The following is a 26311-nucleotide window of genomic DNA, read 5'->3' on the forward strand; positions in this document are numbered from 1 at the left end:
TAACTTCTCTGCCTTTTTCTCTGTCTTTTCCCCCTCTGCAACTCCCATAGTGTCAGTATTGGTCGGCTTGATGTTCTCCCATCATAAATCTCTCAGGCTCTGTTCACTGTTCTTCCTTTTCTCATTTTGCTCTTCAGTCTCAATAGTTTCAAATGACCTGTCTTCAAGTTTGCAGATTCTTTCTTTTTGTTTGTGTCTGCTAATGAACCCCTCAAATGACTTTTTTCAATTCAGTTTTGTATTTTTCATCCCCAGAATTACCATTTGATTGTTTCTAATAATTCCAAATTCTTCATAGATATTCTCATTTTGTTCATATATTTTCTTGATTTCCTTTAGTTCTTTTGTCCATGTTTTCTTTTAGCCTCTAGAGCATATTTAAGGCAGTTGTTTTAAAGCCTTTCTCTAGTAAGTCCAAAGCCAATGTTTCCTTAGGGATGGTTTCTGGAGATGCATTTTGTTCATTTGAGCTATGTTTTACTGCTTCTTTGTATGCCTTATGATCTTTTGTTGAAAACTGGGTATTTTAAAAAAACAGGCCCCTCTCCCAGTCTTTGCATGCTGGCTTCATGTAGCGGAGGTCCCTCACTAATCAGTCTGGCATGCACTCTTTACGCCTTCTCAGGCCTGTGTTGTCCCTAGATCTGCATGTGCTTTCTTCCCATTGATGTGGCTGCTTTTAAATGTCTTACTTTCTGTAAGGCTCACACTCTTGCTCATTCCAGGGCACTTAGCTGTTCTAGTGTATTCCTCAATCGGTAATCTCTTACTCCAGATATCTGTGTCTGTATTTACCTTTAGGATGGTTTTAACAAGTTGTATCTGCTGCTTCCAGTGATTTCCCCTATTTTGAGATGTGAGCCACTTTTGGTTGTCTGAACTCTGAATTGGGGGTCACAAGACCAATCCCTCGAGCATCCCCCAAACAAGTTAGAAATCAGAGGGTTACAAATGAATGTACTCTGCTCTCTGGTTTGCAGAGGGGAATAGCATGTAGCAACCACTTTGCTTAAGCTGTGTTGCCTGCACTTTCATGGAATTTCCTACCCTGCTGCATGTGGCTTGTTCTTGATTGGGCGCCCACTTGGTTTTGGTTTTTTGGTATCATTCTGCCTGTTTGACCATTCCCATAGTTCCCATAATGTTATTTTGGCCAGTCTCTGGTTGTATATTTGATGTTTCTGTTGGGGGAACACGTCTGGAGTTTTCTTGTCTGTCATCTTACTGACATCACTCTCCTGAATTTTTAAAGTAAGTTTTTAAACTATCCAGTCTATTTCAAAATGTGCTGATGCACACATGTTAGTGTTCTGTTATTTTAGTCTGCCTTTTCCCATATTTTTAAAATGAAAACACAAATGTGAACAGATTCTAGTCACTTCTAGAAGAAGAGGTCGTTACTCTGCCAACCTGATATGTGTGATGCTTAAGAGGACCTTTTGAACTGCAACATGGATTCTGTCACTTTTTACAGAGAACCAAGTGACCATGTATAATTGGACATGCTTCTGCTTTTTTAAAAAAATTTATTTTATTTTATTGTGTTATGTTAGTCACCATACAATACATCATTAGTTTTTGATGTAGTGATCCATGATTCATTGTTTTTCTCCTTAAACACAGATCTGCTTCCTACACTGAGGGGTGGTGGTCTTTTCCAGGTACTGCTGGAAACACCACCACATGCCTGGACACCCACAAGATTTAGAGGGTACTGACAATGCTCCGGGTCCCAATGATCATCCCGTTCGTGCTCAGGAAGTGACAGCAGTATTATAATGTAATAGCGTGCCAGTTACCAAAGCAGCCTTCACTCCTCAGGGGAGGTTTGTGGCCAGCATGTGACACTGAGAGGAAGTTGGAACCACAGCTGGGACGCAGCACTCAGAGCAGGCTCCTCACATGTCCCTATGGACCTCCAGGCCATGTCCTGTGTGTCTCTGTCCCTGGCTCTGCAAACCCCCTCGGCCCTTCCCCCCTCCAGCACCTCCTCCTTCAGGCCCATTTTCAGGGGCCCACATTGATTTCCCATGGGACGTTTCCCGAGGTCCATTAGATGGGACCCTCACCCGTGCCAAGCAGTGCCATCTCGAGGACTCACTAAATGACCATTCTGTGGGGCACATCCTCACAGCCCAGGGATCCTAACAAGCACTAGCAGGGAGGCCGCTGTCAAAGAAGGGGCAGGTCCTCAGGGCCCCTCTCAGGGCCTCAGCCCAGGGCACACCCTCCAGAGGAAGGAGGGACAGCCCACCTCTCCGACCCCAGGCTGGGGAGGCACGAGGACTCGGGATCTATGCAAGTCTCCCAGGTGCCGGCCCTCCTCCCGGGGAGCCCTGGATGAGCCGCGTCCACACAAGGAGATGGGGAGCCTGCTTACTGCGGCCCCCACCCATGCAGAGTTAGCTACCGGAACTCAGTGCGACCCTGATTTCACTGTAGCTGGTTAGAAAAGAAGGGAAACCCAACAACAACAAAAGCAAGCCTGACTGTGCACCAGGAGATAAACCAACTTGCAACCTTCCAAGAACCGGTCTCATTCCAGATGAGATGGTCTCTATTTTAACTCACTCCTGATCACTAATTAGCTTCATTTCAGATAGTTTGTAAAAAACAGATTCCTGGTCCAGGTTCAGAAGCAACCCCGACCCCGATCCCCTGCTCCAGGCTCTGTGGGGTCGCCCCACCAGAGCAGGTGGGCGTCCATGCCCCCAAACCTCCCCGGGTGCCCCTTGCCTGGGGACCGCGGTCGCCCTTCCTGGCTTGGACACTCAGGGCCCCTCACAGTGCGGCGTCCTGACCAGGCTTCTGGGCTCGTCTCCTGGCCAACCCGTTTCCTAAATGTCTGTGCGGTTCCCTGGGGCATCCTGCCCGTCCTGCCCGCAGCCTCCTTCCAGCTCAGCGCCTTCCCTGAAGGTGCACTCTGCCCCAGACGCCCCTCCTCTTGTGGACTTAGTCTAAACTCCCTGCTGTGAAAGCCCCGCATCCACCCCCTCCTCCTCCAGGGAGCCTTGCCTGACTTCCGTGAACGCACCTGCTGCGTTTCCCTGCAGACCGGAGGGGGCTCCCGAACCATGTGGTGCTGGTTCCTGGCCCACAGCACCAGCCTATGCAGGCCTAAGAGCCTGGCTTCAGCCCCTTGTGTTCGATGCCTGGTGTGTTTTCTCATCTGTCAGTCATCAGAATCCTGTAAGGGAAGTATTTACTGCATTTCTAGGTGTAAGCAACTGTCATCTCATAGAATATAACCTTTTTAAATGATTCACTGTCTATAGAGCATATCATAGTTTAATAATAGGTGGGTGAGCAGGGCTGATGTAAAATATTTTACAGTATTCCTAGTGCCAAATCACCAGGGTGATGATGAAAGGCAGGGGCAGCTATGGCAACTTTTGCAGAATAATTTTGAATTCACAAATCCCATTCATTCTAAGACTGAAAAGTCAGGTGTGACATAAGCATATGGTAAATAATACATCCACAAGCACTTTGTTACGGTCCCTGAGGGCCCAGTGATGCACTTAGATCCTCTCTGAGCAGGTTAGCATTTAAGCTGCATTGATGACTTCTGAATTGCTGATGCTACGATATCCCATAGCTTTATGGTTCATCTAATTTAGTAAAAAGAGACCTAAAAATCACACTCGAATACATATTGAGCAAAGGTCAAACTGACTCTTTTCATAATAATAAAAAGATAATATTGGGAAGTGTGATTGTCCTTTTCATAAAGCATTCCAAAATTATGTAAGTTAAATTACATTTACTTAGCACACAATGTCTTTTGAAAATAAATTGTAGATGGTGAATGATCTGAGGGATGCACCTGCACAGATTGAGTTGCATATCCACCTATGCTGGATGATATCCCTGACATCTCCTAATTCATCTTTTAAAAAGTTACTTAGTGTTTTAAAAGAATATGGTGGAAGTATGACTTCTGCCTACCTAAATCACTTGTTGTGCAAGGTCCTCATTCTAGTGCATTTTACACAATAGGAAGTTACTAGTCATAAACATGGCTGAGGAGCATGAGAACAAGGTTAGTCAGTCGTGAGCAGAGAGTCAAGGAAGGGGGCAGAGAGAAACTGAGCTGGTGTGATCTACTGTCCAGGAAACGGGTTCTCTGAGTTTATCAGGTATCTAGGACACAGTGAAACCTTCTAGAAGTGTGGGTTAATAAATCACTTAGCTTTCCCGGACCGCATGTATTTGTAATAAAAATTCTGTTTTCTACCAGTATCACTGTGTTGTGAGTGAGGGAGTTCAGTTCCCCTTGTGGGGTCTTTAAGGAGCATTCCAACGCGGTTGTGGAAATCACACTCAGGAAAGCTAAGGAATGACAGCATTTGTTACAGTCACAGGTGCTAGGGTGGGAGGCACAGCCGGCCCTCCTTGCTGGTGGCTGCTTGGCAGGCGTGCCCAGGAGGTGGCCCTACCCAGCAGGTGCGGAGCTGTGCTGGTGAGAACCCCTGGGCAGGTACCCGTATTCGGGGTCGGGATGGAAAACAAAGCCTTGAGGGTTTTCACTGGTGTTGGACATCCCTGGGTCACAGACAGGGGAAGGCGAGAGGGGGAATTTGGGACAGGAGCCAGCCTGACCACCCTGATGCACCCGGGCGCGGGGCTCACAGCCTCTGCGTGGGGGTGTTGGGTCATCTGGGAAAGAAGAAGTGTTAACAATTTATGAAGTGTTAACAATTTACAATCCAGTCGCCTTCACTCTTTCTTCTCATTTTCAACCTTATTTTCCTTCTCCAGGTAAGAGAACCAAGACTCTGATACCACCCCATGTAGTTCCAAAATATATAAACAGTCTTTTGTCACCTGAAACTGACGGAGAGGAAACATGTTCCGTTAGTTAGTGGTGACGGGGAACTGGGATTTGTGACATTCTGCTCAGGCTCAGGTGTCTTTGGTGTCTGCCGGGCTCTGGACCCCGGCTCCTGGCACCTTTCAGACTCCTCAGTGCATTTATTATTGTCTGAAGGAAAAATAACACCTCGTCTTTCTGTTTTATTTCTTTCTTCCTACCTGGCATCATTCCACAAATCACCGGCCATGGAATTCGTGTGCTTTCGCTCAGTCTCTAAATCACGAACACATCTTCCCTCCTCCGTGCTGGGGGCTAGCCAGGGCAATCACTGTCGCCTTGATTTTGCATAGAAAGAATGGAAGTTCAAGAATATTAAAAGATTTATGCACAAGATGCTGCATGACAGTGAGGAGCTCTGAATTAGATCTACTTAACAAATATTATTTTCTTCACCAATCCATCACTGCCTCCCTCACTAAGATTATATGTATGTCAAATGTGGGCAGAAGTTTCTTAGAGCCCTAGTTTTTGGGCATCCACCACTGCGTCCTGGGAGTGGGTGGCCAGGAGCTGAGGTGGGGTGCTGTCCTGGGGTCGGTGGGAGGCGGGGGGGGTGAAGAGGGAACCCAGGGGCAGCAGTGCTGAGCGTTCTCACTGCCCTTGATCTGCCCTGTTACTCTCCTGGGCCGTGGTGGGACTCTGTGGGCAGACCGTGTGGTCTTCAGGGCTCTCCCAGTGGGTCCAGCTTAGAAGCCAGGATCTCAGAACACAGAACCGAGCGGTCCCGTAACCTGTTGGTGGCACAAAGTACAGCGGGCAGTTTCAGTGATGGGACAGAGCCCACGCAGAAGCAGCGGAAGATGTCAGCTGGTCCTCTGTGCTTAACTGAACCTTCGAGAAGTAGGCATCGAATGGAAAATACCACCCTTGTATCAGGACACCTAGCGCATTTACGTCACTTTCAATACACAGCGTACTCAAAAACACAAACTAAAAACTTCGAGGCACGAGAATGGGAGAATTTTATCTTTTAATATTTCTACAATATTTGAAGTGGGTATTTAAAATGAAAAAAAAAAACTAGTCAAAGTATTTTTTCTAAATCACTGCTTAAGCAGCTATGAACATTTTTAAGGGAAATAGGCCAGAACAGACATATAATAGAGATTGCACACATTCGTGAATCTATCTGACTCCTAACAAGCTCAGCTTGGGAGGCCTGGAGCATTTTCTATGTTAGAAGCTTAATTATAAATCGTTAAAATACCCACTTGATCACACTACAGAACACTTTTATGGCTTCACTTGAATGCTCACTTAAGAATTTTCTCTGAAAAGTACCCAGAGCAGAGACAGTTAAACAATAGAAGTGAGGTATTGTAAGGCCATAATACTAACTTAGAAATAGTTGGTGTAGAAACCACTTGCCCTGGCTCAGCCTTTCTACATGTTTTGTTTGTTTGCTTTTCCGGGTGGGAAGTCTCGAATGAAGGAAGGATGGTATGTGGCTGCTTACAGGAAGGAGTACCAGAATTCTCTCCCTTCCTTTCTGTATGAAGCAGGCCTGTGAGGGGCTAAGCTGTACCTTTCTCCCCAGATGTCCCTGGCTTCTTCTGATGCAGCATCTTGACCCTCTCTGTTGTCCTTTAAACTCTTGGGAATTGGTAAAATCTTGTCATGGGTCTTTCTTTTAGCCGGAGCGGATGGGGCTTCTGAGCCCATCCGTCCAAACCCTCAGGGTGCGGAAGGGGAGGTTGAAGGCATGAGAAAGATGAAGGATTGACTGAAGACAAACAGTAACTCAGCATTCTACTCTTGAGGTTTCTTTCTTGGAGTTTTTCCTGGAGAATTCCTACTTACCGTTTCCATCACACTAGAAGTATGTGTAGATAAAACCTCCCGTCAGTAAGTGGATTCCTCCCAGCCTGCACCCTGGTGTGTTGTACGTTATTCCAAAAAGCTCCCACCCTCAGTCTCGGAGGGGGGCTGATCCCTTGCTCCACCGTTTGCTGTAAAGCTTGGCAAAGACATTTTTCTGATCTGAGCCTCTCCTCTTCTTTCTTTCTGTAAAAAACAGCCTGATATATCCTAACACCCAGGGTTCTGGTACGGATTTATTGAGATCCTGCTTCTGAAAAAGATCACATTTAGTGTCCTGGAAAGAGATCTTAGCACAGGTGAGCCCCTTTTCTTCAGATGGATGTCTGTCTGGTTCAAGCCAGCAAAGAGGCGACGTGGGATCCTCTTCCAGGCTCCCTGACAACCCTGGATGAGAAGTTGGCTGGGGCAGAAGCTGTGGGGATGAAGACAGAGACCATGAGGGCAAGGACAGAGGCAGGGGTGCCCTGGCTGGAGGCTCAGTACCTGCACGTTACGTATTTTCCCATGTTTTATGTTCTGTCCACAGAACGAGCCTGAGGCAAGACAGTGAGGCAGGCAAAGAAAGTGTTCTGTGATTTTCCCCTCCTGCCTGCTCAGAGATGAGCATTCCCTCCACTCCAACCTCGTCTGTGTGCTCACTCGCAGGTAGGAGTAGAAGACAGTGAACGTAAGGTGGATGTAAGCTCTCCTAAGCTCTCCATGCTGCTTCTGTCTCCCATCCCCCGCAGAGCCTGACCCAGCACCTGCCCGCAACGGTGGTTCAGTAAATACTGTTGGATTGATAGACGAATGCGAGAACCTGACTTAAAAGAATGGCACAAAAGGGTAGTTCTATTTCAGAAAGAGACTTCTCCAGATTGAAAAGCTTTCAAGACTCACAGTAAATCACAAGTTCGAGACCACAGCAGCCCCTCAGACTGTGGGAAAGAATAGGAGGGATGTTTTGAAAGACAGTGACCATTTCTAGTATTTTTCAAATCGTACATCACAGTTTGCCCGGTGATTATGAAGTCGATGTTGCTTACGTGTATTGTCCTTCTTTATAGTTGACCTGCTGTAGATCTTTGCTTATCTGTTGTCATTCAGGTGTTAGGCTTCAGTCATTAATTCTACTATCTTGCTTTTTTAGCATTTACATGAGTGAGATAAATCTTTGCTTTTATTTATTTATAGAAAACATTATATATTATATTAGCGTTTCTGAAATGTTTGTAGCTAAGGTTTGTGAGAAAACATGGGAAGATCCACTCTTCTATGCAAGGGAGAATTGTCTTCTGAAACTCTGTCTAATGTCTGTGAAATAATCCAGAAGAGAGATAATAACGAGCAACTTTGCTTTACAAACCAGACAACAGCAACAAACTCTTTATTGCACTTCATCCAGTTAGATGGATTGATTCATGTGTAGGTGGGAGTTGTTAGGTTGTGACAAGTAAGCGAGGTGATCAAAGCAAAGTTCCTGGCTCAGGGCTTCATTCATAGGAAGCACTCCACAAACACAGAACATCATCATTATCATTTTGTGAATAATTTGGTAACATATTTTCTCCTCTCTTGGATTCTCCTTTCTTGCATACTTCTAAAGCTAGTTCAAAAATTTCAGTTAAGGGCGCCTGGCTAGCTCAATTGATTAAGGGACCAACTCTTGGTTTCAGCTCAGGTCATGATCACAGCGTCAGGCTCCCGGCTCAGTGGGGAGTCTGCTTCTCCCTCTCCCTCCCCCTTTGCACCTCCCCCTCTGCCCCTCCCACACAATCTCTCTCTCTCTCTCTCTCTCAAATAAATAAAGTTTAAGAAACAAAATTTTCATTTAATGCAAATTTCATGAAATTTTGGAAACTGATGGTCTTCTGTTGCCCAGTGTCAGAATACCATCAGAAATTGACTTGGGATGATGCACAACAAAGTTCCTCCATCATAGGGGGAAAACGTGATCACGTAGTGGTGGGTGCACAAACTTCAGGTAGCAATACTATTCGTAGGAATCTGTATTTCAGAATTCCTCAAATGATGGCACTCTCCCTACTCCCCCAGATGCACTAAGGTGTTCATGGTCACTGCAGCCTGGGTTTGTAACAGCCAAATATCAACAACTACCTAGATGTCTATCCATATGGGATGGGTGGATCATGTGAAGTCAATATTTAGTTTCTGAATATTTTATGAGAACACCTTGATGTCTACAAAATAAATGATAATAAGTAAATAAGAAAATGATAAGCAGATACTTAGTACTTCCTAAGTGCTGGGCACTGTTCCCTACAGCAAGCTTTTGAAGTGAGTACTATTATCATTTTACAGGCACAAATGGGCTGAGGAAATTGTCCGAGATCTCACAGTTAGTGGTTGGCAGTGAGGTAAATAAATTTATTGAATAACACAAGGAGGGCTGGATCTAGATGTGTTCTGAGATCTCTCGAGTGTTTGGAACAGCCCTGGCTTTGGGGTCAGACAGCCCTGGTAAGAACCCAGCACTGCCACTGGCCATCTGGCCCCTGGGGCTGACGACCGAGTACCTCAGAGCCAGTTTTCTCATCTGTGCAAAGTAAAGAGCAGGCATGGTCTCAGGAGGATACAGGCGGGGAAGCCAATGGTGAAGACCCAGGGGGAGGAGCTCCTAGTGGGGGGACCCACTCTGAACCTCAGAATTGGCATGAAGATTATTTTAAACTGAAGGCATTGGGGAATGAACAGCTGCAGAATGCGGCCTTCCTGGCACTAATCTGACTAAAAGCAGCCACTTCTGAGAGGTGAAGCTGCCGTGAAGCCCCTGCTCTAGGCAGGTCCACTCTCAGGAAAGAGACCGAGATAACCTACCATAAATAGTCTCCACAGAGGTTCATGGCACAGAAAAAGAAAGACCACTCTCACCTGTATAAACCACTATTATCACAAACTTCCCCATCTCTGGTTCATTCTCCCTAAAACCCATTTGTCTTTCCTAAAGAAACTACTTTGTTCTTTCCTTAGAAGCCCTGTCTCTTCCCTCTTTCCCTGCTAAATGAGGTCTAATAAGCCTCCAACTTTAGCCGGGCGCTAGCTTCTTCTCTTGTTAACTCCCGTTTATAGGAACACACTTTTTCTCCTGTTAATCTGCTTCTCGTCGGTTTATACTAGGGCTCTCTAAAAGAGCCGAGGTCTTTCCTCCCTGACACTAGCAAGTGCTCAATGCATAATATCATCATCACCTGTGACTCTGAAATCTCAGGATTCTAGTTTAATCTGCATATTTAAAGAGCCCAAAACATACCCTGAGATTATAAATGAGATCATCAAGCATACTGAAATACAGAGGTAAACATTTTGCAATGGAAAAGATCTGGATTGTACGCAGAACATAACGTAGATTTCTTCCAATTCTGTAAAATTTTATGTAGGTGGAAATGTCACTGCAGAGACAAACTGTGGAGAAAAATTACACGAGTAGACTCTAGCATAGCAAAACTTATCGGTGAGCAAATGCGATGTATAGTTAATGAGATGCATGCTTTTTTATTATGCCACATGTTGATTAAAAATGAATGGTAAGCAGTTCACAAAAGTGACTTCAGTTGATCTGGCTTCTAAGTGGTTAAACCAAACACGAGCTCCTGATCTGCCTTTCCAAAGATTGGGAGCTGGGCAGATCTTTCCTACCTGCTTCCCTTTCGGAGGAGAAGGGAAGAGGGGTGTCTCCAGGTGACAGGGACTGGTGTCTTGTGGATCCAGCACGCTTCCCTGCTGGGGGGAGGGATGAGGCAGTATTTGCTAATATTTTCCCCAGTGCCTGGGATGTCGGCTGGACCTTCTCTAGAACGTTGTTAATGATGGGAAGGATCCTGTGGCAGGGGGATGGCACCTGCTGTGCCTAAGCCAGGGACCTCATGTCTGCCTGTCTCTAATCACGGGGATCCCTACTAGAAAATCTGGAGGAAAAAAAAGGACTGGTGGGAAGCAGTAAATGCAGAAGAAAATTACAATAAACCATAAACAATGGCTAACTGGGGACGGGGGAAAGAGTGGCTTCTGCATGTTACTTTTCTGTACTATTTGACTTTTCTAGCCAAAGCTATCTATGTTTATCATTTATTTTCCATGTCAACTGGGGTTTTCTTGCTGGTGAGAACACAGACCACATTTTGTTTTTTCTTGGTATTTTTTAAGAAACAGTGTTAACATGTAGCATTTAAAAAATAAATTAAAAAATAATTTGTAACCATCCATTAATAAAAGCAAACAAAAGAGCACAACATAACAGACCAATATATTAAAATATATAAATGTTTGCATAGCGGCTTGAATTAAATAGATTATTTAGTCCTACGCCTTTTCCTACACGTTCTCTAAGACGTCTGCAGGGAGATGAACTTTAAACTTTCCTTTTAGAACTCTGAGGTGTCTGAGCTTTTGCTCTATTTGCAACAAGTTAGCCTGCTTGTTTCCTGGATGCTGGGAGAAGACAGGAGACTCCTGGGTCAGAGACAGGGGAGTGTGTGACTGACTCGGTTATTCAGAAAGCCCAGCAGGCAGCATCACGTCCCGGCCTTGGTTCTCCTTGACCCTACGTCACACGTGTGCCATGTTTATAGGCCCAGATGGTTGCCTGCACATGCAGGGGGCTACGTTACAAGAGCTTAGGGAACCTGAATCTTTTGTGCAGGAAGCATGCCTGCCCTTCGCCTGGAAGAAAAAAAAATGATCTTACAAGGCTGCTTTCTACATAAATGTCCTTGAAAGACAGTTCAGAATAAAAGATAGTCAGGGCTTCTTTTTGTAAGATGTGCAGAAATGTGAGAAACCCATGGAGAATTGTCTTACCTCTGCTCTGGCCCCCACAGCCTTCTATCATCCTTAGGAAAAGGCAAGTATATGTGGTAAAGGACTTACATCATATGTATTTCAACTTACTTTTCAGAGATGTATTTCTTTTATCCCGTTCTAAACATAATTCTTGTGTCAGAATTAATTTTGAACTCATAGTGACCCTAATCATTTTGGTTTAACAGTATTGCTCACTCAAATTTAAAATGCTGAGAAAAGAACAGGTTTTTTTTTGGGGGGGGGGTGGTTACTAAAACGACCAAAACAACTTTAGATAGACAATTAGTTGAAACACAGCTATTTGATCATGATACAATTTTAAGCTTCTTTGCCTAAATTCTATGTAAGTTAATACTTCCTTTGAGTGCAGAATTGTGACTACCGCTCAGAAGTGACTCTTATTTTTTAATATATATGACAGCAAAATCTTGGGATGGTAAGTATGTTTCCCTTATTAAACAGAGTGTAGGAGAAATCTAAATACCTGATTGGAGAAGAAAATTTAGAATGGGACACATTTTCATTCCACTACTGCAGGATCGTTTGCTTGTTCCCCTATAATAAAATGGACAGTTAGCCTCTTTCTTAAAAATATGTATTTGTTTAAAGTTTATTTATTTATTGAAGTAATCTCTCCACCCCACTTGGGGCTCGAACTCAAGACCCTGAGCTCAAGAGTCGCATGCTCCTCTGACTGAGCCGGCCAGGCACCCTGGCAGTTAGCCTCTTGAAAGAAATTAAAATCCACATAGAAGGTTTTAGAAGTATTCATTTAGCTGCTCAGTGGTATTCACTGTCCCTCAGAAACTATTTAAAAATGGAGTTTTTGTTCAAGATGTCTAACACCAGTGCCAAGTTTTTTTCCCCCAGTTTATTGTGCTGTAATGGCGCATAACATTTTGCTGAGTCTTCACGTGGTCCTCCCTCCATGTGCACGTTCCCTACGGTCTCTCTGTGCATCCGGATTTCCTCTTGGAACAACCCAGTTACATTGGATTAGGACTCACCCTAATGGCCTCATTTTACCTTGATCACCTCTTTATAGACCCTGTCTCCAAACACAGTCACATTCTGAAGTACTGGGGGTTCAGGCTTCCACATATGGATTTTGGGGGGACACAGTTCAGCCCACCACAATAAGTTAGATGAGTTCCCTACTTTATGAAGTATTTTAATGTTGACTTAAATACATATGGTATCACTTCAAGTCACTGGTACTTCTTGATGAGAAATCTTCCTAAATTTTGTACAAATAACCTGTTTGACATATCACTGTTTTGAACATATACAGGAGGCTGACAGGATAGTGTTATCCTACCAATAATCTGAATTGTTAAAGAATGCCCTCAAAACTATGCCTAGAGTCAAGTTTAAATATTATATTTAATTCTTTTCATTCAGTTAACTTATTTAATTTCTTCAAGCTGCTGATAGGAGATGCACACTATTAAACACTCATTTGAGGCATTTCTTATAACACTAGCAATACTTCATTTTGCTCTTTTGTGTCACTCTTCAAATACTGAGAGCTAATTCAGTTTTCAAAAAATAAGCTTGTGCCATGTATCAAACCACACATATTTTTTTGCGATGCTCTGGGATTGTTTTCAAGAACCATATATTGTTTTTAATGTATGCTCTTGTTGCTATTGGAAATATCTTTTTCTGGCTTTTTCTCTACTTTCAACCTCTTTGCCAACACTAATGGGCTTTTCAGATACCTTGTAAAATGTATTTCTCCTGATCACTTAGGAAGACGGGGAAGGGAGGAGTATTGAAAAACCCAAACGAGTTTTTCTGCACAGTCAAGGAAACTGGGTTCATATTTCAAGCAGAAGGTAACACTAAGCAGTAAAAGCCTACAACTTAGCAATGTGTTTTAAAAATACTCTATTTCAATAATATTTTGGTAATGCTTACGTTACCCTTCTTTATACAGCACAGATAACAAAAGCATGTCGATGAAGAGCAGCATTTGGGACCCTGTTTCTTGCATCTGCATTAGCCCTGGGATGTGGATCAGTCCAGGACCAGGCACAATGGGTTTCTGTGTGGTGCAGCTGTGTGGGACGGGTTCCCTCTCAAAGTAGGGGAAGGTGCTGGGGCACAGAGAAGTGACTGTCTCTTTTTGCTCAGTCACTGGTTTGACTTTGTGACTTGCTTCCACCAAGAGTCCAAAAAAGAACCCAGGAAATACTTCTTAAGTGCATACTTTTTCCAACACATTGAGATTTTCACATCAGAAGATATTACATACACGCCTGTAATGTACATATTCTGTGCATTAATTCATACATATTAGACACAAGCAGATCTTTTAAGTATACTTCAGGTACACGTTTGCTTGTTTTAAGTGAGAAGAGAGATTATTCATTCACTTTCTAGAACACTGTTGAAGTAAACTCGTCCGCACAAGTTAAAACTTGAGCATTCACCTGGCACAAAGCACCCAGGTTAACTGAGACCTCAAGGGGTGAGCCACTCCCTTCAGATCATACATTTGACACCCCAACCCGGTTCACTCAATAAAACAAAGGAGAAGGATACTTTCCTTGATTTATTTATGTATAAATGTTATATTACTTTCTCGTTCACTCAAATATTAAAAATAATTTATAACAAGAGCATTTACTTTAAAGCAACTGACTACAACTTTTATATGGTCTAAAACTACAGGAAATAATTTTAGTACATCCTTTCATGGTCCGTGAGCCTCCGGAAATAACAGGGACAAAAATATTACTTTTAATAATAACAATATAATTATTATTATTCCCCCATTACTCATGAAGAAGCTGAGACGTGGGGAGATTTAAGCATCTTGTCCAAGACCATCACGGCCCCATAATTAAAATGGCCAGAATTAGAGCTCGGGGATTCCTGCACACTCTCTTAATCCCAGCAACATGCTCCCTCCTACCTCAGGGGTCTTAAAATAAAATGAATACATGAGTGAATAATGAAGCTCGGATTTCCTAGGGGCCCACAGTAGAGGCTTAATATTTATTTATTTTTTAAAATCACTGAGACCTATTTCATCACTTGTATTTTGAAATAAGGTATTGCTATAAAAGCCCACCTTAGGACACAGATATTTCAAACCTAAAATGACAAATACATAATAGGCATCTTGAAGGTCATTTGTTGACTTTAACGCAGAATTGTGAGGACTCACATTACACTAGAGACCATGGCTCTGCATGAGCCTCCTAACGATCCTTTCTCATGATTTAGAGCCTACTGATGTGACTGCTAACTAAACTCAATGCAGAGTTGGCAGCTTTTCAGAAATGTCATCGATTCCTGAAACAAATTATTTTGGAAACACACTTATAGCACATGAATGGAGCCCAAGCCATGGAATTGGGTTACCTTCAGCATAGCTAATATGGAAACTGAAGACTTCATCAGACATTGTTCCTAATAGTGGATGAAACATTCAATCGTGATGCCTTTAAAGTGATTGAATATTGAGTCTATGTCCAACTAAAGTGTTCCTGGTGATCAGTAGTGGGGAGGGTTTTCTCGGTTTGTTTCTTAATGCTAGGCGAGCCAAGGGGGATGCCAGAAAGACAAGCCCACGAGACTGCTTACACTGACTCATCAAAATTGTAAGAGAGGTTTTCTTGTTCTTACTTTACACATGAAAATGCTGGCTTCCCCGAGTTCACTCCTGTAACGGGAGATGGGGAAGTTGGGGTCTTCATCTTCCCGCTTGTTAGAACAGAGAGCGGGCCTGCCAGTCTGTGTGGCCTGTGCCTCCAGGTCTGTTCTGGAAACACCAAAGCAAAAGTACATAAGGCAAAGAATAGATTATACCATCTCTTAAGAGATAAACATTAGCTTCACAAAAATATATGGGATCATTTCAGTAATGAGCCCCAAAAGTGAGAGTGACATGCTAGTAAGGATCCCTCATGTGCCAAACTCATTTCGTTTAACTTCTCTATCTTTAAAGAAATGTATTATTGATGTGTACCCAAAGGGACTGTTGCAGTTCTACCTAGGACAAGAATAATGTAATTCCTTAAAATTAGAATGAATAAAGATAATTGCATAGGTGTACACACATACATACATTCCAAGTATTTGAATATAATTAAAATTGTACGTGACGAATGTTTTGTTTTGTATGCAGATTCTCAGAAGTTGTAAAAAGTGCTTTCTGAATCTCCTCTTTTCATAGACTGTTAAGACATTATTGCCACTTGAAATATTTCTTAAATAGTATTCTGTCTAAATTCCATTAAAACAGAACTAGAAATTCCTTTTGCTATATGGCATTGTCATCACAATCTGAAGTACGGTGTTCAGAATTTTTATTCAATAAACAAAGTACTTCAGAAGGAAATAATGATAGCCAAGGAAAAGAAAATAATTTGTCAAAGTATCCTTCCTAGGAAATCATTTCATTGTATGGTTTATACTGACATTTAGAATTTTTGTCAGTTACACTCAAATAAATATTGACTTCAGTTCTTAGGTTGAATTATAATTTTGGCTTCACAGTGGATATAGGAGCCGATGTCCCTCTCTTGAATGTTGATCTGCATGTCTTGGGTATTGAAACTGAGGTAGAATGTAAGTAATAAGATGCAGGGTTTGACAGATGAGCCGCTTCTGCCTAATGTGCCCACAGTAACCAAAATGGCAGCCATGGCCACGGCCACAGTGGCCAGCCCTTGTGGACCAACTACCTCCAGGCAGGAGTGGGAACATGACTTTTCAGATAGTATCTCACTTAATAGCACCTCAACCTTTAGAGTTAGGTTTGACCAAGCTGGTTTTGTAGATGAAGGAAGTGTGGCTGGCAGCCCTTAATAATAGCTAAGATCATGTGCTGGAATGTGGTGGCGTTGGTACAATGCAGGTCCTGTGCACGCCAGCCTGTGGTTCCAGCAGGAAGGTGGGGGTGGGGAGTGCACATTCCTGACTTCCCATTTGGAGCATGGCGGCAATGGAAAGGACTTACCTGATCTTGGCGTAACAATTGCTAACCCTTGAAAAATGATATTGGGTGAAGATTATGCTTTCACTGAGCAAGAGAGAAATGACTGAGGGCCTCCCAGTTGATGTTTCATTCACTAGCCAAGAGGAAGTAGTACAGTGTCTGAGACGGGGACTGCCATCACATTTGGGTTTTCTATATTCCTAGTTCCCTCTGTTCATACCACCTTCTCATGGCTTACAACCCTGAGTAGTGATTGGGTTTGGTTTGGTTGGGTTTGGTTGTTAAGCCAGGTCTGGTGTTTCACTAAGCAAAATGACTAGGCAAGCAGCCTTCTTGGCTGAACTAAGAGCTTTGGCCCTGTGCTGCATGGTTATATCTGACTGTTTTACCTGCAGGTGGGTAACGGAGTCTGTCTTCTAGTGCAAGTGAGCATAAGAAAGGGTCAAGTCCTTTGTCCCCTAATTTTATTACTATCACAGGAAGGAATATTACGAGAACGTCTTTGACCCTCTGGATGATAAAACTTGGAGAGATCAAAGAGTGCAGAACTTGAACTTTTGATGGTGGGTTCCAAAAAACTGATAGCGTTTAGATAGATTTAACATTTGACATAGATTTTAAGAGACACACCATAGCTGGGGCTCTAACGGGTTGTCTTCAGAGCATAAACTGGCAAGGTCCTTGGATGGGGCAGCATTTTCTATTAAGATGCTGTGTTACTATTAGGAAAACCTTAGGTCGTTAGGCTTTGCTATTGCATAGGCCATCTGGGAAAACTGATGAAGAATCTGATGAAAAATTGATGGAATCAATTTTAAAAAGGGATATAAAGCTTCAGGGGCAGACTCTAAAATATTCAGAGCGGAAAGAGCCCGTTGAAATCCTGGTCTGAAGGAGGCGAGAGGAGGTTCTGGGGCTCAGGTGGCGGGACAGAGGAGCCCAGCATTTCAGTGGACTTCGCAGGCACAGGTGAATTATTTACACATGAGTTGTGATCTTCTGATGCATCCTATGGCCTGAATACTGATGTGTGGGCGTTAATGCTTACTTACTGAGGTAGGCAAGACCGTAGGGGTGAGCAGGAGTGGATTCGCTGATGGCTGAATGGATGATAACTAAATCCATGTTATCTGAAACCCACCCAACTTTTTCCACCCCCTGAATAAAAGTACGGAACACTTCAGTCAACACCGTTAAAGAGAGGTTGCCAGGACAGGGTGGAGAGGCTGCATGGGAACGCACATCCTGTGTGTTGGAGTCTGTGCTGTGTTTTGTAAATTTTCTTGCCTGTATGTGTTACCTTTAAAAAATTGATTAACTCGTTAGTAACATATCTATGATTAATGTGTATATATACAGAAGCGTCACCCTTTTTTTGGGTTTCCCTATATGCATGCTGATATTTACATGAAAAACAATGCCATGAGAAACGAGTCACACATTCCCTATAACAACATCCTGTGCTCTCAGGTTGGCGCCTTCTAGCTTGAGGCCGGGTACCCATGTTTGAGCTAGCGCACCCTTCCGTCTTGTGGGTCTCCCGGGTGCTCCCGAAGTGCAGCTAACTTGGGGCAACGTGAACACACACAAAGAACATTGGGATTGACATCCAAAGCCCCAGAATCTAGTCTTGGTCATGCTGGATAATAGCTCTCCTACTGCTGCAGAATCTTCCTACTTTCTTTGACTTTGGTTTTGCATTTATAAATGGAGGGTTTTGAACTAGAACCCTGTCTAGGTCCCTTCTGCCTCTCAAATCCCCCAGTTAAGTGTTCTTACTGCACAAACTGCAAGTTATCCCTGTGCTTGATTGCCTTGGATGTGGGGCTGCATGTGGGCGTTTTAACTGCTTAGAGATTAGGGAAATGCTTTAGGGGAAGAGCACCTTTCCAAAAGCAAGCCTTCAAGGGTAGCAGGTTTATAGCCAGCTTAATGGTGCCACTGAAATTTAAATCACCCTGCAAATAAGGAAAATTTAGAACAATGGTGACTAATCCAGGCCCTGAAGAAAGGTTGTCACATCCCTCTTAAACGTTAGCAGCATTTCCATAAAGCAGGCAGCCTTTTGCATATTAACAGAATGAAGCCTCCATCCCTCTTGGGCAAGAGAAGTGAAGTTGTGAACTCCGTGTTCTGCAGACACATTGATCCCTTTCTCCCTTCTCAACCAGGGTTTTCCAGGAAACACAAACGCGGACAGTGTGGTGCATTACCGACTCCAGCCTCCCTTCGAAGCCAGGTTCCTGCGCTTCCTCCCCTTAGCCTGGAACCCTAAGGGCAGAATCGGGATGCGGATAGAAGTGTACGGATGCGCATACCGTAAGTGGCATTTACTCCTCCCAGCCCCCCCACCCCAAGATCAGTGACAGAGGGACATGCTCCAAAGGCCAGGCTGAAAACCGAGCTGGACTTTTTTCAGCCTTTTAAATATCCCTGTATGTAAAACTGTTTTTTATGGAAAGCCTGGATATTGCTGTCTTTAGTTATTTTCTAGTTGAATGTAGAGGTGCGCCCCAACTAAGCCTCAGAATCCTAAATTCCCAGAGGAGAGCAGGGTCCCTGTTTTAGAGCAGGTGCGTCGTAAAAATAACGAGGTTCCAGTCAACAACAGTAATCCACTGTGGCGGATGGTGCTGTTCTCCGACACTGAGGTGACCCTGGTGTGGGGACACAGGTGACAGCAGGTGATCTTGTTCTCCCCGTAATCCACAATGACTCTGTGCTTCTCCCATATTCACTGCTTGAATCCCCACTTTCCTTGATGTGAACCTTCATTTGAACATCATTTGTGAGTTGTGTCTTCCGTCTTTTCCCCACTAATGAGAAGAGTGACAAAATTGGCAGCCAACGTGAGCATGAACGCAAGCAGAAACACATTCAATGACATCTGTGGGGGAATCGACTCTACAGTTGCCATTTTGATGATCTGGAATATACTGGAATTTCTTAAATGAGTCCAAAAGAAAAAATTATTTAAAAAAATCTAGAAAACTGGAGAATAACCCAAAAAGTATGTTAGATGGGAACATCTTGGGAGGTTTTTGGTCACACTTCATTTCATACCTGATCAGAGCATTAGCTTTGCAGAAAAGTGTCAGTAAGATCTATCATAGGCAGAATGTGTAATGTGTCAGATCCTACCTTACAGACATTTTCTCATTCAACTCCCACAACAGCCAAATGGATCCGGTAGAGTAACAAGCTTTCTGCATCGGAGGAGGAAGAATCGTCAACTTGGAGAAATGGAGATTATATACTGGATCTACGATTTAAAAACTACGTCTTTTCCCCCAAATTTGGTTCTCATAACTACTATATTATTCAGGCTTTCATTTCTTTATTCCCTTACATGCCATATGAGAATTTTTTTTAAATTTTTTTATTGTTATGTTAATCACCATACATTACATCATTAGTTCTTGATGTAGTGTTCCATGATTCATTGTTTGTGCATAACACTCAGTGCTCCATGCAGAATGTGCCCTCTTTAATACCCATCACCAGCCTAACCCATCCCCCCACCCTCCTCCCCTCTAGAACCCTCAGTTTGTTTTTCAGAGTCCATCGTCTCTCATGGTCCGTCTCCCCCTCCGACTTACTCCCCTTCATTCTTCCCCTCCTGCTATCTTCTTCTTTTCTTTTTTCTTCACATATGTTGCATTATTTGTTTCAGAAGTACAGATCTGTGATTCAACAGTCTTGCACACTTCACAGCACTCACCATAGCACATACCCTCCCCAATGTCTATCACCCAGCCACCCCATCCCTCCCACCCCCGACCACTCCAGCAACCCTCAGTTTGTTTCCTGAGATTAAGAATTCCTCATATCAGTGAGGTCATATGATACATGTCTTTCTCTGATTGACTTATTTCACTCAGCATAACACCCTCCAGTTCCATCCACGTCGTTGCAAATGGCAAGATCTCATTTCTTTGGATGGCTGCATAATATTCCATTGTGTATATATACCACCTCTTCTTTATCCATTCATCTGTCGATGGACATCTTGGCTCTTTCCACAGTTCGGCTATTGTGGACATTGCTGCTATAAACATCGGGGTGCACATACCCCTTCAGATCCCTACATTTGTAACTTTGGGGTAAATACCCAGTAGTGCAATTGCTGGATCGAATGGTAGCTCTATTTTCAATTGTTTGAGGAACCTCCATACTGTTTTCCAGAGTGGTTGCACCAGCTTGCATTCCCACCAACAGTGTAGGAGGGTTCCCCTTTCTCCACATCCCTGCCAACATCTGTCGTTCCCTGACTTGTTAATTTTAGCCATTCTGACGGGTGTGAGGTGGTATCTCATTGAGGTTTTGATTTGGATTTCCCTGATGCCGAGCGATGTTGAGCACTTTTTCATGTGCCTGTTGGCCATTTGGATGTGTTCTTTGGAAAAATGTCTGTTCATGTCTTCTGCCCATTTCTTGATTGGATTATTTGTTCTTTGGGTGTTGAGTTTGATAAGTTCTTTTTCTTTATTTTTTTTAATTTTTTATTGTTATGTTAATGACCATATATTACATCATTAGTTTTTCGTGCAGTGTTCCATGATTCATTGTTTGTTCATAACACCCAGTGCTCCATGCAGAACGTGCCCTCCTCAATACCCATCACCAGGCTAACCCATCCCCCTACCCCCCTCCCCTCTAGAACCCTCAGTTTGTTTTTCAGAGTCCATCATCTCTCATGGTTCGTCTCCCCCTCTGACATACTCCCCTTTTCTTCCTCTCCTGTTATCTTCTTCTTTTTCTTTTTTCTTAAAATATGTTGCGTTATTTGTTTCAGAAGTACAGATCTGTGATTCAACAGTCTTGCACAATTCACAGCGCTCACCATAGCACATACCCTCCCCAATGTCTATCACCCAGCCACCCCATCCCTCCCACCCCCAACCACTCCAGTAACACTCAGTTTGTTTCCTGAGATTAAGAATTCCTCATATCAGTGAGGTCATGTGATACATGTCTTTCTCTGATTGACTTATTTCACTCAGCATAACACCCTCCAGTTCCATCCACGTCGTTGCAAATGGCAAGATCTCATTCCTTTTGATGGCTGCATAATATTCCATTGTGTATATATACCACCTCTTCTTTATCCATTCATCTGTCGATGGGCATCTTGGCTCTTTCGACAGTTTGGCTATTGTGGACATTGCTGCTATAAACATTGGGGTACACGTACCCCTTCGGGTCCCTACATTTGTATCTTTGTGGTAAATACCCAGTAGTGCAATTGCTGGATCGAACGGTAGCTCTAATTTCAACTGTTTGAGGAACCTCCATACTGTTTTCCAGAGTGGTTGCACCAGCTTGCATTCCCACCAACAGTGTAGGAGGGTTCCCCTTTCTCCACATCCCCGCCAACATCTGTCGTTCCCTGACTTGTTAATTTTAGCCATTCTGACGGGTGTGAGGTGGTATCTCATTGAGGTTTTGATTTGGATTTCCCTGATGCCGAGCGATGTTGAGCACTTTTTCATGTGCCTGTTGGCCATTTGGATGTCTTCTCTGGAGAAATGTCTGTTCATGTCTTCTGCCCATTTCTTGATTGGATTATTTGTTCTTTGGGTGTTGAGTTTGATAAGTTCTTTATAGATTTTGGATACTAGCCCTTTATCTGATATGTCATTTGCAAATATTTTCTCCCATTCTGTCGGTTGTCTTTTGGTTTTGTGGACTGTTTCTTTTGCTGTGCAAAAGCTTTTTATCTTGATGAAATCCCAATAGTTCATTTTTGCCCTGGCTTCCCGGGCCTTTGGCGATGTTTCTAGGAAGAAGTTGCTGCGGCTAAGGTCGAAAAGGTTGCTACCTGTGTTCTCCTTTAGGATTTGGATGGACTCCTGTCTCACGTTTAGGTCTTTCAACCATTTGGAGTCTATTTTTGTGTGTGGTGTAAGGAAATGGTCCAGTTTCATTCTTCTGCATGTGGCTGTCCAATTTTCCCAACACCATTTGTTGAAGAGACTGTCTTTTTGCCATTGGACATTCTTTCCTGCTTTGTCAAAAATAAGTTGACCATAGAGTTGAGGGTCCATTTCTGGGCTCTCGATTCTGTTCCATTGATCTATGTGTCTGTTTTTGTGCCAGTACCATACTGTCTTGATGATGACAGCTTTGTAATAGAGCTGGAAGTCTGGAATTGTGATGCCGCCAGCTTTGCTTTTCTTTTTCAGTATTCCTCTGGCTATTCTGGGTCTCTTCTGGTTCCATACAAATTTTAGGATTATTTGTTCCATTTCTTTGAAAAAAGTGGATGGTATTTTGATGGGGATTGCATTGAATGTGTAGATTGCTCTAGGTAGCATTGACATCTTCACAATGTTGATTCTCCCAATCCATGAGCATGGAACGTTTTTCCATTTCTTTGTGTCTTCTTCAATTTCTTTCATGAGTATTCTATAGTTTTCTGAGTACAGATCCTTTGCCTCTTTGGTTAGATTTATTCCTAGGTATCTAATGGTTTTGGGTGCAATTGTAAATGGGATCGACTCCTTGATTTGTCTCTCTTCTGTCTTGTTGTTGATGTATAAGAATGCCACTGATTTCTGTGCATTGATTTTATATCCTGCTACTTTACTGAATTCCTGTATGAGTTCCAGCAGTTTTGGGGTGGAGTCTTTTGGGTTTTCCACATACAGTATCATATCATCTGCAAAGAGTGAGAGTTTGACTTCCTCTTTGCCGATTTGGATGCCTTTGATTTCTTTTTGTTGTCTGATTGCTGTGGCTAGGACTTCTAATACTATGTTGAATAGCAGTGGTGAGAGTGGACATCCCTGCCGCGTTCCTGACCTTAGGGGAAAAGCTCTCAGCCTTTCCCCATTGAGAATGATATTCGCTGTAGGTTTTTCGTAGATGGCTTTTATGATATTGAGGTATGTACCCTCTATCCCTATACTCTGAAGAGTTTTGATCAAGAAAGGATGTTGTACTTTGTCAAATGCTTTTTCTGCATCTATTGAGAGGATCATATGATTCTTGCTCTTTCTTTTGTTAATGTATTGTATCATGTTGATTGATTTGCGGATGTTGAACCAGCCTTGCAGCCCAGGAATAAATCCCACTTGGTCATGGTGATTAATCCTTTTAATGTACTGTTGGATCCTATTGGCTAGTATTTTGGTGAGAATTTTTGCATCCATGTTCATCAAGGATATTGGTCTGTAATTCTCTTTTTTGATGGGGTCTTTGTCTGGTTTTGGGATCAAGGTAATGCTGGCCTCATAAAATGAGTTTGGAAGTTTCCCTTCCATTTCTATTTTTTGGAACAGTTTCAGGAGAATAGGGATTAATTCTTCTTGAAATGTCTGATAGAATTCCCCTGGGAAGCCATCTGGCCCTGGGCTTTTGTTTCTTGGGAGATTTTTGATGACTGTTTCAATTTCCTTAGTGGTTATAGGTCTGTTCAGGTTTTCTATTTCTTCCTGGTTCAATTTTGGTAGTTGATACATCTCTAGGAATGCACCCATTTCTTCCAGGTTATCTAATTTGCTGGCATAGAGTTGCTCGTAATATGTTCTTATAATTGTTTGTATTTCTTTGGTGTTGGTTGTGATCTCTCCTCTTTCATTCATGATTTTGTGGATTTGGGTCATTTCTCTTTTCTTTTTGATAAGTCTGGCCAGGGGTTTATCAATTCTGTTAATTCTTTCAAAGAACCAGCTCCTAGTTTTGTTGATCTGTTCTACTGTTCTTTTGGTTTCTAGTTCATTGATTTCTGCTCTGATCTTGATTATTTCTCTTCTCCTGCTGGGTTTAGGCTTTATTTGCTGTTCTTTCTCCAGCTCCTTTAGGTGTAGGGTTAGGTTGTATATTTGAGACCTTTCTTGTTTCTTGAGAAAGGCTTGTATTGCTCTATACTTTCCTCTCAGGACTGCCTTTGCTGTATCCCAGAGATTTTGAACAGTTGTGATTTCATTTTCGTTGGTTTCCATGAATTTTTTTAATTCTTCTTTAATTTCCTGGTTGACCCATTCATTCTTTAGTAGGCTGCTCTTTAGCCTCCATGTATTTGAGTTCTTTCCGACTTTCCTCTTGTGATTGAGTTCTAGTTTCAAAGCATTATGGTCTGAAAACATGCAGGGAATAATCCCAATCTTTTGGTACCGGTTGAGACCTGATTTGTGACCTAGGACGTGATCTATTCTGGAGAATGTTCCATGGGCACTAGAGAAGAATGTGTATTCCGTTGCTTTGGGATGGAATGTTCTGAACATGCCTGTGAAGTCCATTTGGTCCAGTGTGTCATTGAAAGTCTTTATTTCCTTGTTGATCTTTTGCTTAGATGATGTGTCCATTTCAGTCAGGGGGTGTTAAAGTCCCCCACTATTATTATATTTTTGTCAATGTGTTTCTTCGTTTTTGTTATTAATTGCCTTATATAATTGGCTGCTCCCATGTTAGGGGCATAGATATTTACAATTGTTAGATTTTCATGTTGGATAGACGCTTTAACTGGGATATAGTGTCCTTCTTCATCTCTTATTACAGTCTTTGTTTTAAAATCTAATTTGTCTGATATAAGGATTGCCACCCCAGCTTTCTTTTGGTGTCCATTAGCATGGTAAATGGTTTTCCACCCCCTCACTTTCAATCTGGGGATGTCTTTGGGCTAAAATGTGTCTCTTGCAGACAGCATATCGATGGGTCTTGTTTTTTAACCCAATCTGATAGCCTGTGTCTTTTGATTGGGGCATTTAGCCCATTTACATTCAGGGTAACTATTGAAAGGTATGAATTTAGTGCCATTGTATTGCCTGTAAGGTGACTGTTACTGTATATTTTCTCTGTTCCTTTCTGATCTGTGCTGCTTTTAGACTCTCTCTTTGCTTAGAGGACCCCTTTCAATATTTCTTGGAGGGCTGGTTTTGTGTTTGCAAATTCCTTTAGTTTTTGTTTGTCCTGGAAGCTATTTATCTCTCCTTCAATTTTCAATGAGAGTCTAGCTGGATATAATATTCTTGGCTGCATACTTTTCTCGTTTAGTGCTCTGAAGATATCATGCCAGTCCTTTCTCGCCTGCCAGGTCTCTGTGGATAGGTCTGTTGCCAATCTAATATTTCTACCATTGTAGGTTACATATCTCTTCTCTTGAGCTGCTTTCCGGATTTTCTCTTTGTCTCTGAGACTCGTAAGTTTTAGTATACGATGTCGGGGTGTTGACCTATTTTTATTGATTTTGAGAGGGGTTTTCTGTGCCTCCTGGATTTTGATGCCTGTTTCCTTCTTCTCATTAGGGAAGTTCTCTGCTATTATTTGCTCCAATATACCTTCTGCCACTCTCTCTCTTTCTTCTTCTGGGATCCTAATTATTCTAATGTTGTTTCGTCTTAGCATATCACTTATCTCTCGAATTCTGCCCTCGTGATCCTGTAGTTCTTTCTCTCTCTTTTTCTCAGCCTCTTTATTTTCCATCATTTGGTCTTCTATATCACTGATTCTCTCTTCTGCCTCATTTATCCTAGCAGTTAGTGCCCCCGTTTTTGATTGCACCTCTTTAATAGCCTTTTTGATTTCGACTTGGTTAGATTTTAGTTCTTTTATTACTCCAGAAAGCGTTTCTCTAATAACCTCCACACTTTTTTCAAGCCCAGCTAGTATCTTTAAAGTCATGATTCTGAACTCTAGGTCGGACATCGTACTAATGTCCGTATTGAGTAGGTCCCTGGCTGACGGTACTATCTCTTGTTCTTTTTGCTGAGGTGATTTTTTTCATCTTGTCATTTTGTCTAGAGGAGAATAGATGAATGAGAGAACAAAATGCTAACAGATTAACTACATCCCCAGCAAATATACTCTATACAAATCAGAAAAGACCTGAAAGTAGGGGAAAAGAAAGGGAAAGAAAGAAA

The 26311-nt window shown here is 42.7% G+C and overlaps 1 protein-coding gene across 3 annotated transcripts in view; it reads left to right on the top strand.

The window, feature by feature from the left end:
* The window catches only part of LOC114219815 (contactin-associated protein-like 3), a 185826-nt gene that overhangs the window by 65099 nt on the left and 94416 nt on the right, over positions 1 to 26311 (top strand). For all 3 annotated transcript variants that reach the window (XM_088019136.1, XM_088019135.1, XM_028117407.2), the window contains one exon: positions 18620 to 18767. In XM_088019136.1, coding sequence (XP_087875262.1) covers positions 18620 to 18767 — 148 coding nt within the window. The remainder of the gene's footprint in view (positions 1 to 18619; positions 18768 to 26311) is intronic.

Source organism: Eumetopias jubatus, unplaced genomic scaffold (assembly GCF_037043125.1).
Source record: "Eumetopias jubatus isolate StellerSeaLion01/CBP00866 unplaced genomic scaffold, mEumJub1_p1.0 scaffold_15, whole genome shotgun sequence".
In the NCBI taxonomy this organism is placed as follows: domain Eukaryota; kingdom Metazoa; phylum Chordata; class Mammalia; order Carnivora; family Otariidae; genus Eumetopias; species Eumetopias jubatus.